General features: G+C 42.4%; 1 protein-coding gene across 1 annotated transcript in view; it reads left to right on the top strand.

Moving 5' to 3' along the window:
- The window catches only part of CDC25C (cell division cycle 25C), a gene marked incomplete at its 5' end in the record, with an annotated part of 36,171 nt that extends 29,990 nt beyond the window's left edge, over window positions 1–6,181 (top strand). Inside the window, 5 exons of the mRNA XM_080672407.1 lie at window positions 1,562–1,624; window positions 4,215–4,313; window positions 4,864–4,997; window positions 5,368–5,479; window positions 5,677–6,181. Coding sequence (XP_080528533.1) covers window positions 1,562–1,624; window positions 4,215–4,313; window positions 4,864–4,997; window positions 5,368–5,479; window positions 5,677–5,829 — 561 coding nt within the window. The 3' untranslated portion in view covers window positions 5,830–6,181. The remainder of the gene's footprint in view (window positions 1–1,561; window positions 1,625–4,214; window positions 4,314–4,863; window positions 4,998–5,367; window positions 5,480–5,676) is intronic.
- Between the last annotated feature and the right edge of the window lie 6,896 nt (window positions 6,182–13,077).

Genomic DNA, 13,077 nt, shown 5'->3' on the forward strand with positions numbered 1-13,077 from the left:
ATAAAAATAAAGGGATGGAACAAGATATTCATGCAAATGGAAATGAAAAAAAAAACTGGGATAAGCAATACTTATTTATATCAAACAAAATAGACTTTAAAACAAAGTTATAGTAAGAGACAAAGGACACTACCTAATTATAAAGGGAGCAATCCAACAAGAGGATATAACCCTTGTAAACATTTATGCACCCAACATAGGAACACCGAAATATACAAAGCAAATCTTGATAGACATAAAAGGAGAGATTGACAGTAATACAGTCATAATAGGGGATTTTAACACCCCATTGACATCAATGGATAGATCTTCCAGACAGAAAATCAACAATGAAACAGCAGTCTACTCCAAATCTTACCAACCAGAGTGTAAGTGCTTTTAACATCTTGGTGTATATCACTCCAGACTTAAAAAAAAAAAAAAATTTATTTCAGGGAGAAAGGGAGAGGGAAAGAGAGATAGAAACATCAATGATGAGAGAGAATCATTGATTGGCTGCCTCCTGCAAGCCCCCCGCTGGGGATCAAGCCTGCAACCCAGGCATGTGCCTTGACGGAACCACTACCTTCTAGTTCATAGGTCAATGCTCAACCACTGAGCCACTGCGGCCAGGTGCTCCAGACTTTTTTCTGTGTGTTTTCACAAGCACACATGTACACACACAAGTACATTTTTTGGTTATCCACAAAAAATGTTTATATTGTTTTGTGATCTTGTTGGGGTTCTTTTTCCTCATTTATTAAATCAGGAACATTTTTTCATGTCAGTAAAGAGTTCTGCTTTAGCCCTAGATGGTTTGGTTCAGTGGATAGAGCATCGACCTGCGGAGTGAAGGGTCCCAGGTTTAATTCCGGTCAAGGGCACATGATCCCCAGTAAGGGTGTGCAGGAGGCAGCAGATCAATGATTCTCATCATTGATGTTTCTATCTCTCTCTCCCTCTCCCTTTCTCTCTGAAGTCAATTTCAGAAAAAGTTCCACTTCATCATTTTTAACAGTACAGTATTTTATTCTTTTTTTGGCTACCCATAATTTCTTGATAAATCACTTCTTCTAAAATATTTTATAATTTTTCTTTGTGAAGTATACCAGGATGGACATAGTTGTAGCTACATCTAAAACTTTATACACATTCTTAATTAGTTTCTTCGATAGAAATAGAACTTCTGCTGCAGTTTTTAGAAATTGAATGCACATTTAGAGACCATTGGTGGAGTATTTTTTGTTTTTTTAAGGCATCTGGGATTTAAAGTTCATTTGGAAAGAAGGACAATAGCCCTAGCTGGTTTGGCTCAGTGGATAGAGCATTGGCCTGCAGCCTGAAGGGTCCTGGGTTTGATTCCAGTCAAGGGATGTGTCCGGGTTGTGGGCTCGATCCCTGGTGTGGGGTGTGCAGGAGGCAACTGACCAATGATTCTCATCATTGATGTTTCTGTCTCTTCCTCTTTGAAATCAATAAAAAATATATTTTTTAAAAAAGAAAGAAGGACAATATATGGATGTTTTTTCTCAAATTTGGTTATAGAAAAATTGCTGTTATTTTATCTCTTTGGTATTTCTAGGTATGTGCACTGCCAACCGTGTCAGGGCGACACCAAGATCTGAAGTACATCAGCCCAGAAACAGTAAGCAGATTTCTGGAGATGGTAACTGGTTACATAAGCTACCATCTGGTCTCTTCTGTCCCTAAAATCCCCACTTCCGATTGTATTTCTTTCACTGTGTTCACTAACAGATTCTTTATTCAACTGAAGCTGTATTAAAGGACTTACTTTTATCATTCTTCTGTCACCTTCATTTTTAATTAAACGAGTGATATGTAATTTTTATGAAAGGAAAAAATGAAAGAAGGAAAGAAAGGAAAATTAAAGAAAAGAAAAAAGAAAAGGCAAAAACCCCCACTTCATTTGAGTGATCTTACATCCTGGTTTACATGTTACAATTTCATTTATGCCTACTAGTGCAAGGTAATTATTAACTGTTCTTTCACTCTAAAAAGTGTCCCAGTGCCTGGCCAGTGTGGCTCAGTGGTTGAGCATCAACCTCTGAACCAGGAAGTCAGGGTTCAATTCCTGGTCAGGGCACATGCCCAGGTTGCGGGCTTGATCCCTAGTGGGGGATGTGCAGGAGGCAGCCAATCAATGGTTCTCTCTCATCATTGATGTTTCTATCTCTCCCTCTCCCTACCTCTCTAAAATCAATAAAATATATATATATATACTTTAAATATATATATTTTATTGATTTTTTACAGAGAGGAAGGGAGAGGGATAGAGAGTTGAAAACATCGATGAGAGAGAAACATCAACCAGCTTTCTCCTGCACACCTCCTCCTGGGGATGTGCCCGCAACCAAGGTACATGCCCTTGACCAGAATCGAACCTGGGACCTTTCAGTCCGCAGGCCAATGCTCTATCCACTGAGCAAAACCGGTTAGGGCCAATAAAAATATATTTTAAATAAATAAATAAATAAATAAATAAATAAATAAATAGCGTCCCAGTTTGTGCAATTATTATTTGGTCACTCTACCCATAATCTTCCCACCAGAGACAACCACTAGTAATATTTTCCTGTGGCCTTTCATATTTTATTCTGGCATATTGTTTATAATAATAGGATCATGATAAACATGTACTGTTACAATTAGCTTAGTAAGACATTGTAAACCTCTTTCTATATCAATAAAAAGATTGCCCTAGCTGGTTTGGCTCAGTGGATAGAGTGTTGGCCTGCGGAGTGAAGGGTCCCGGGTTCAATCCCAGTCAAGGGCACATTCCTGAGTTGCAGGCTTGATCTCTCAGTAGGGGGCGTTCAGTAGGCAGCCAATCAATGATTCTCTCATCATTGATGTTTCTCTCTCTCTCTCTCCCTCTCCTTTCCTCTCTGAATTCAATAAAAACATATTTTTTAAAAATTGATTGATCTAGCCGAAACCGGTTTGGCTCAGTGGATGGAGCGTCGGCCTGTGGACTGAAGGGTCCCGGGTTCGATTCCGGTCAAGGGCATGTACCTTGGTTGCGGGCACATCCCCAGTGGGGGGTGTGCAGGAGGCAGCTGATCGATGTTTCTCTTGCATCGATGTTTCTAGCTCTCTATCCCTCTCCCTTCCTCTCTGTAAAATATCAATAAAATATATTTGAAAAAAAATTGATTGATCTATATTATCTTTTAATGGTTATATAATATTCTGATACACTGACATGTATAATTAATTTAACCAAACCCCTATTATTTTTTTTAATTGTTTTTTTTAGAGAGAGTAGAAGGGAGAGGAAGAGACAGAGAGAAACATCAATGTGAGAGATACACATTGATTGGTTGCCTCCCGCAATTCACCCTGAATGGGGCCTTGACCAGAATTGAACCCAGACCCTTCAGTCTGTAGGCTGATACTATCCACTGAACCAAACTGGCCAGGGCATCAACCCCCTATTATTGAATATTTATTTGTAATATTTTGATAACTTAAAACAATACAGAGATGAATATTATTGTGCCATATATTAAGGTACTTTTCTGTTATAAAAGAAATTGCTGAGTCAAAGTGTAATTACATTTATTTTTTAAAATTTTTTTTATTGAATTCAAAGAGGAAAGGAGAGAGATAGAAACATCAATGATGAGAGAGAATCATTGATTGGCTGCCTCTTGCACACCCCCTTACTGGGGATCGAGCCCTCAAGCTGGACATGTGCCCTTGGCTAGAATCGAACCTGGGACCCTTCAGTCGGCAGGCCGATGCTCTATCCATTGAGCCAAACCAGCTAGGGCTACGTTTATTTTTATATGTATTGACAGTGTGAGTGTCCACACGGGGTAGACCAGGTGATGGAAATGATGAACTAATTTATACTTCTACAACTTAAGTGTCCTCTGGGTGTCAAACTTTTTCTTCTATATTCTTTTCTAAAAGGCTTGCTTTCTTCCTTTATGTTGAAGCTACTGCCTCAAGAATAGTAGCTTCAATATGGTTTCCCCCAGTATCCTGGCAATACCAGCTATTTTGGTTCTCTAAAAAGGCCACTTTCTATTCCATTTTATGTGGGGTGGGGCTGAACCATTGCCACATTTCAAAATAGGGGAACTTTTGTAGGCTAGGCATATCGTGGAATCCTGGGTGACTAAAGGGAGTGTAAATCAGAAACTGTGAAACTGTCTCTTTTTCCTTCAGAGTGACAGTGAGCAGGCTATTCAATCATAGTTTCTGTGCAGGTGGCTGCCTTACTGTTGGGGAAATTCCAGAGTCTGATTGAAAAGTTTTATATCATCGATTGCCGCTATCCATATGAGTACCTCGGAGGACACATCCAAGTGAGGTTACATTGGGGACATTAGCAGGGAAAGGGTTGGAGATAACTCTTTTTGAGAAGAGTCTGTGGGCAAAGGGTTCTGTGAACTCTAGAACCAGGGCAGACATACATTTGGAGCACATCAAAGCTGTAAGTCTTCACTGCTATTCTAATTCTGTATACTTTGAGCAATTTACTTTCCCCTTCCCTCCTAGACCAATCTCCCTCTTTTCTGTAGGAGCCAAGGGCTCTTACATGGAAATAAAAACATTCATCCAAGGACTGAGAGACACTTTACAAACATTTTACTGCTCATAGACAGTTCTCACATTGATACTATACTTCAGGCAGTTTAGTTCTATGAGCATTTATTGAGTAATGACTACATACCAAGCTCTATGCCAGGCCCTGGGGGTAGATACAAAGATACAGTTAGGTCTCTTTGAAAGTGCTTATAGTCTAGCCTTCCTGGCCCAAATTTCCCAAGGTAGTATGGTATCCCAAGTATTTCTAAGTGTTGGTTTTACTGTCCACAGGCCCTTGAGGAAATACTTATTAAAATTTTTCTACAGGGAGCCTTAAACTTGTTCAGTCAGGAGGAACTGTGTAACTTCTTTCTGAAGATGCCTATTGTCCCTTTGGATACCCAGAAAAGAATAATCATCGTGTTCCACTGTGAATTCTCCTCAGAGAGGGGCCCCCGAATGTGAGTGTCTACACGGGGTAGGCCAAGTGATAGAAATTGAACTTGAGTTGGGACTTAAAAGGGATCCTTCCCAGATTGAATGAATGAATGCTCTCTCCTGTGGTTTGAAGAATGATAGGGAGGTGTAAGAAGGGGGTTTCTACAATTCAAAAGTTTGGAGCTGTAAAAGAAAAAGGATTGGGAATTAGGCACTAGTGGAGGAAAAGAGAAAGAATGGTGCTACTTAGATCTTGTTTTGCAAAGAAAATGAGGTCTGGAAGTCCTTATGGAGTTAGCAATAGTCTATTCTTTCTCCCCCTCCCCATTGAGTGGCCCATGGAATCCTGACCTTACTTCTTTTCACCTCACCCATCTCTGCGTTTTCTTTAAGGTGCCGCTCTCTGAGAGAAGAGGACAGGGCCCTGAACCAATATCCTGCATTGTACTACCCAGAGCTGTATATCCTCAAAGGGGGCTACAGAGACTTCTTTCCAGACTATACGGTAAAGGATGGGACATGTGGGCCAATGAGGGAGCCTAGACTTGGGGAAGCCAACTTTAGGGTGCAACTCGAAAGGCATGCAAGGCCCTCCAAGAAGAAATTGCTGATCCTTCTTAGCTACTACCATCAGCCTGTCTATTATTCTGGGTAGGCATGATAATAGAGGAACCCTTACTTTGTCCCTGACTTTTCTTTCAGGTGCTATGCGAACCACAGAGCTACTGCCCTATGCATCACCAGGACCATAAGGCAGAATTGCTGAGGTGTCGAAGCCAGAGCAAAGCATGGGAAGGGAAGAGGCAGCTGCAGGAGCAGATTGCCTTACTGGTGAAGGATGTGAACCTACGATAATAGATCAGCTGCTGGCTCCTTAGGAGTCACCAAAAGATAATGTAGAAAACCTGGGCAGAAAGAGGTCAACAGGCTGCCAAACTGATGCAATCCTAGTCTTAGGAATTGGTTAGGTTTCAGTAGAGTTGCTGGCTGGTGGAGCTAGCTCTATAAGCTGTAGCCTTGGGTTGTATTGAGATGTGTGTTGCTTCAGGGAGTGTTTGCATTCTCTTTCTAACTATAAGCCAGCCAGCTAGCTCTTTTTTCCCTGAGCTTCCGGCTATGCAAGAGAATTGCCCACCTTCTTTCTCTGTATTTTCCTTCTTTGTTTCCCCCTCTCTCTTTTTATTAAGTGGAAAAATAAACATTGTAGAATGAGAGATGTGATTGTGAGCCTAATCTGCTCCTGGAAGATTTATATGAGGAAGTGATAACCAAATTAGACTCTTTCAGACATAAAGGTATAACCATCTCAAATTCAGAGTTAAGACCACAGTGCTTTTCTCAAGATCAGCTAGTTCAGTGGTCGGCAAACTGCAGCTCGCGAGCCACATGCGGCTCTTTGGCCCCTTGAGTGTGGCTCTTCCACAAAATACCACGGCCTGGGCGAGTCTATTTTGAAGAAGTGGTTAGAAGAAGTTTAAGTTTAAAAAATTTGGCTCTCAAAAGAAATTTCAATCATTGTACTGTTGATATTTGGCTCTGTTGACTAATGAGTTTGCAGACCACTGAGCTAGTTGATAGAGCGTCGGCCTGTGGACTGAAGGGTCCCGGGTTCGATTCCGGCCAAGGGCACATGCTTGGGTTTCGGGCTCGATCCCCAGTGGGGGTGTGCAGGAGGCAGCCAATCAGTGATTCTCATCATTGATGTTTCTATCTCTCCCTCTCCCTCTCTAAAATAAAAAATAAAAAAAAAATCAATGGAAAAATATCCTCAGGTAAGGATTAACAAAAAACAACATTAAAAAACAAAAAAAGTTTAGACCTTGGACCATCACTATCATCTGAACTCATTTAAAATACAAATTTTCAGGCCCCACTCCAGACTTAGTAAATCAGAACCTCTGAGTTAGGGCCCAGAAACCTGAGTTTTAAAAATCTCCCTTGTAGGTGATTCTGATGCTCACCAAAGCTTGAGATCCACTGCTATGGAATTAAAATCCTTTTGTGCATTCTTTAGCAATATTCCCGGCTTTTCTTTCCTGAAGACCATTTCATGGTATGAATTACACTGAAGTGTTTCCTAGACTCGGCCCTCTGGTATCTAGGCTTAGAAAACCAGGTGAGTGGCATTCTCTACAGCAAGTGATAGGTTCAGTTTGGCTCTAAAGGTTCCTTGTCTATAGTCTCAGTGGAATTTAGGCTTTTTCCATTTCCCAAACTCTTTTCTCCACTCCATTTCACAGCTCAAAAATACAAATTTAGATATTATGTGGTTGGAAGTAGATATTTGCACTATATTCATGGAATAAGAGAAAATAAAGTACCAAGCAAGATCAGTTAAACTTAAGGAAGACCTTTTATTTTATTTTTTTTTAATATATTTTATTGATTTTTTTACAGAGAGGAAGGGAGAGGGATAGAGAGTTAGAAACATTGATGAGAGAGAAACACCGATCAGCTGCCTCCTGCATACCTCCTACTGGGGATGTGCCTGCAACCAAGGTACATACCCTTGACCGGAATCGAACCTGGGACCCTTCAGTCCGCAGGCCGACGCTTTATCCACTGAGCCAAACCGGTTAGGGCTTATTTTATTTTTAAAAATTACTTTTAGAGAGAGAAACAGCAATTTGTTATTTCACTTATTTATGCATTCATTGGTTGATTCTTGTATGTGCCCTGATCAAGAACCAAATCTACAACCTCGGCAAATCATGATGAAGCTCTAACCAACTGAATTACCCAACCAGGGCAAGGAAGACCTTTTAAATGGCATTCTTCATCAATATCCCAGGTTTTCCCTTCTTAGAGTTTTTTAAGGTGAGTAGGCTTTTGTCTGCTTAATGAGATACAGCCCTATTTAAAAATAAGCAGGTGGAAGGAGGGCTGGACTGATTTTTTCAAGGTTTACTGCCTCTCTGGAGTGTGGTGTGCATGCCTCACAGCAGAGGGCACTGTTGTATTCTCTAAGCCAGCCACTGGAGCCTGCATCCTTCACTTCTAACAAATGCCTGACTGTCCAGAGGGAAAATACCTCTCTGGTCTCTTTGAGCCCTTGAGCTCATAACTAGGAGAGGTGAAGGAAAAAAAGGAGAGAAAAGCTGCTGCCTCATCCCACACACTTACTCCCACCAAGCAAGAACTCTTCGTAGCCCAAGGAAGAAATTGCTTGAAGCACCTGCACTTTCAATTGTTTGGAGGGGCCCCTGACTCATTACCTACCCTAGTGGGTTATTTCCTGATAGTTATTCCCAGAAAGGTAGAACCAAGCCCCCACCTGTGAAGAGACTGGTACCCATGTGTTCACATTTCAGTAATCTTAATAATTGGAAATTCTGAGTTACAAAACAAAAAAACTAGGGCTTAATTATCTACTTTGTGAAAAATTATGTTTGCCTAAAAGGCAACATTTTCCCATGTAATTTTTATTTGTTTATTTTTTTGATTTTTAGAGAGGAAGGGAGAGAGAGAAACATCAACATGAGAGCAAAACATCTACCTGCTGCCTCCTGCATGTGCCCCAATGAGGAATCGAACCTACAACCCAGGCCTGCGCCCTGTGCCCTGACCAGGAATCAAACCAGTGACTTTTCAGTGCATGGGACAATACTCAACCAATTGAGCCACATCAGCCAGGATCCATATAAGTTTTATAACATCCTCCTACTGTATAGGTACTATATAGTTTGATTCATGCTATTTTCAGGAGGTACTTACTGCATGCAAGATTTTTTTATGAACTTGGTGTATATGTAAACTAATTTTCACAGTAATTCTGAGGCAGGTACTGATTATTATGATTATTATGATTATTATGTTTTATAGGTAAAGAAATTAACTTATTTTAAGATCACACAGCTAGTGAATGGTGGAGTTGGGATTTGAACCCAGTCAGTATGGCTCCAGAGTCTGTACCTTAATGGATTTTCCGTTATCAGATCCTCACCAAAGAACAAAGTGCCTTTCTAGAGTTGGCATTGTGTAGTATGTTAAATATGTAAGCCTCATTTGTAGGTTCTTGAGAAATCAGGGCCATAAGGATTGCTTAGGCTTGCGAGACTAAGAGCAGACACTATGACCCTAGCCCCTAGACCTCAGCACAAGGCTATTTAGGGGGTTAGCTCTGCACTATTATCTTTGCACAGCTAGTATTCATCATGAAGTCAAGCAAAAAAGCATGAAAACTTTTGGGCCTAAAAACTGCTTCTGGTTGTCCATCTCAACCTAGGACCTGGCTGACCTCTGACATTAAAAAGGGAGGAGCAGCCCTGGTCCATGCAGCATTGCTCAGTGGTTAGAGTGTTGGCCTATGCACCGATGGGTTGTGGTTTTGATTCCCGGACAAGGGCATCCAATCCCTGCCCCCAGTCGGGGTGTGTGTGTGGGAGGTAACCAATCCATTAGTCTCTGTCACACATGTGTCTCTGTCACATCAATGTTTCTCCCTCTCCTCTCTCCCCTGCCTCCCTTCCACTCTCTAAAAATCAATGGGAAAACTAAAGGGAGGAGCAGCCTGGTCCATGTGGTTCAGTTGCTTGAGCATCCTCCTCTACAGTGAGAGGTCGCTGGTTTCCCAATCAGCACATACCTGGGTTGTAAGCTCAATCCCCAGTAGGGGGCGTGCAGGAGGCAGCCCATCAATGTTTCTCTCTCTCTCAAAAAAAGAAGCCTTCTCAGGGGTATAAAGTGGGAGACATATAGGATTCTCTTTCAGGCAAGTATTAAGGAAACACCAATCCCTTTATTTTTAAAAAATATATTTTTATTGATTTCAGAGAGGAAGGAAGAGGGAGAAAGAGAGAGAGAAACATCCATGATGAGAGAGAATCATTGATCGGCTGCCTCCTGCAAGTGGGGGTCGAGCCCACAACCCAGGCATGTGCCCTAGACCGGAATCGAACCTGGGACCTTTCAGTTCACAGGCCAACGCTCTATCCATTGAGCCAAACCGGCTAGAGCAGTGGTCGGCAAACTGCAGCTCGCGAGCCACATATGGCTCTTTAGCCCCTTGAGTGTGGCTCTTCCACAAAATACCATGGCCTGGGCGAGTCTATTTTGAAGAAGTGGCGTTAGAAGAAGTTTAAGTTTAAAAAATTTGGCTCTCAAAAGAAATTTCAATCGTTGTACTGTTGATATTTGGCTCTGTTGACTAATGAGTTTGCCGACCACTGGGCTAGGGCAACACCAATTCCTAAATGTACATATATCTGGAGTTGTTAATTCTGAGTACTGGAGATATTCAGATATGACACAAGGCTGGCCCTCAAAAAAACTGACAAAGTAGAAAATTATTTTTGTTTCCATCCCTGGCTCACTAGTATGTTCAGCAAAAGGAAGAATTGTGTGTAGTGTCCAGCTCCAAAGCAGCAAGTTGGGTGATGGGGGCTGGTTGAGTTTACAGGTGTTTAATTTCTGCATGCCACTTGGGATGATAGCACTTTTAAAAATATTTAAAAATATTTTTATTGATTTTTAGAGAGAGGAAGGAAGAGGGAGAGATAGAAACATCAGTGATGAGAGAGAATCATTGATTGGCTGCCTCCTGCACACCCCCTACTGGGAATGCAGCCTGCAACCTGGGCATGTGCCCTTGACTGGAATCGATCCCAGGACCCTTCAGTCCACAGGCTGACACTCTATCCAGTGAGCAAACCAGCTAGGGCAGGATGATACCACTTTATTCAGTGCTTGGTATGTGTCAGGCACTGTGCTAAACCTTTTATTCAATATATACTATTTAATCCTCAGAACTGTTACACATATGAAGTAGATACTGTTATTAATTTTACAGATGAAAAAACTGAAGCACAGAAAAATCAAATGACTGCTCAAGTCACCCAGCATGTGTTAGAAATGTCATTTGAACCTAGGCAGTCTGTAAAGCTTGTGCTCTTAGCTATTCACTATATTGCTAATATCCTGGGTTAGGATATCAGCAGGAATTAAAGCTTAACAGTGAGTGAGAGAGAACTTGATAGAAAGTAGAAAACCAAGATTACAAGTGAAAGTGGAGTTAAAGTACAGGGTATTTGGACCTTGGAGCCCAATCAGTGGGTTGCAATTCCTCCCAGGGTTTGTGTCTGAACAATTTTTGCATCTGGCACAAAGCTGGATCCATAATCAGTCTCAAAGGACATTGGATTGAATGATGGCTGAGTAACATCATCTTTATAGAAAGGACTGTCGCATTTGTCATTATCCACAAGGTTCCCAACGGCAATGCTCTTCAGCAGGTGTTGGCAGTCATAGAGGACATGTTTGGTGGGGAGAAGGGTATGCTGGAAGAGTGTTTAATATTAGTCTTGGAGTCATATTTATTTGTAGAGGCTTCCTCAACCCTCCCCTAGTCTAGTTATCAGTCCTCATTAAAGGCCAAATGATGTCAGGCTCTCCACCACTACCCCAGCCCCACCTGTGCCCAGAAATATGCTCCAGGCATCTCATTTACTCTCACAAAAAGCCTGGCCTCTTACAGGTAGAACTGGGCATTGCTCTTAGCCCACCTGTTGGACCTTGTTCCTGCCTTCCTGGTCCATTCCATGGGGATAGCATTGAGTAGACACTTTCAGTAGGCACCCTGAACAAATGCCTTTTCCCAACCTACCCACCTACCCCAAACTTGATTTGGCTTTATTGCTGAAGAAGAAGGACAGCAGAGGTGATGCCCCTTGACCACACCACATCTTTGTTGATTTGTAGGTCTCGGCCTAAAATTGTTACCTTTTGTTTTGTAAATTCTGTTCTGAGACTGTTGCCAGAGTGGGGGCTATAATAGGCTCCCCAGCTACAGTTTTCTAACCTTAATGGAGGGGAGGGCTTGGGAAAGGTACATTAAAGGTAGGCCACCCTGAGGGAAAACAGGCCTTGTACAAAAGCTGAGTAGCCAGATGTTCACTTTCACAATTCTGTAAGACTGGCAAGGCAGATAGAGATTAAAAAGAAGCACAAACTCCATTTAAAGTGCATTACAGCTCAGGAACCAGCTCCCCCTGGGGAGGAGAGGGGAGGAAAGGGCACAAGAGGCCACATCAGTCTCTCTCCTTATCTAGGGCCACATGTCTCTCTCGTAGCTTTGTGAAGGGTGATTTACACCCCTGGCTGGAATGGCTCTCTTTCTGTGCTGATTACATTGGCAAATGCCCCCCAGAGGCCACAGCAGGATGGCCATATTCAGAAGCAGCAGCCAATAAATCTCAGAGGTTTATGTTGTGCTGCTCAGTACCCTCCTTTCTGGCCCTTCGCCAGGTGGACTGTGGCAGTGAGACAGCTTGGTTAGAGGATGAAACCCTCTACTTCCTTTCATCACCCTCTTTTTCTCTTGAAGCACTGATTAGTTCTCAGTCATCAGGTCCTTCTGCCTCTATATTTGTGCTGGGAGCAGGTTAGAATCCACCCTAGGCCAATGAGTACCTTTGCATCTATAGATTGAAATCCTGGGCTCTGGCACAGCTGTTTCTACCTAGCTGCTTAATCTTGGGAGAGTTAGCTTGCTCTCTGAAACGTCATCTGAAAATGATGAGGCACCTAAATGGTCTCTCCAGCCACCTTCCTCAGTGATCTTGTCTTCCAGGGAAATCTGCTATTTAGTCTGAGAGGGGTTTAATCTTTCCATCCTCCCTCATGACTCTGAGGGGGCTGAAGGAGTCTAGTCTGGCAAAGATCCTGGGATCTGGGACCAGATCTGCTTCCTGTCCAGGACCCATCTTTGCAGAATCTTGGGGTTAAAAACAATGACCGATCTTACCCTTGAAGATAATGAGGGGAAAATGAAATCATAGATGTGCAAATTCTAAGAAAAAAATACTAGAAATGCAAGTGTCCTAGTGCTGGTGTGTTCAAGTTTTGTTACAAGATTTCATTTGTGTTGGTTATTCCTTGGTGGTAGTAGGGTGGCGGGGGGCGGGGATGAGAAAGGGTGCTTTTTTGGGATAGCTATTGGCAATCCCCCAGATGGTGAGTCTCAGCGGTAGCTTCCCCAATATCTCCAACAGGAGCCGAGGTGGGGCGCGGGGCAGGGGGCTCTGATAGAGCACGATCTTCCACGCCCCTCCCGCTCCCAGGCACTCGCCCTCTGCTCCCACCCCTGCGTTTTCTCCGTCCAGAGAA

The sequence above is a fragment of the Plecotus auritus genome, assembly GCF_963455305.1.
Source record: "Plecotus auritus genome assembly, chromosome: 6".
NCBI lineage: Eukaryota > Metazoa > Chordata > Mammalia > Chiroptera > Vespertilionidae > Plecotus > Plecotus auritus.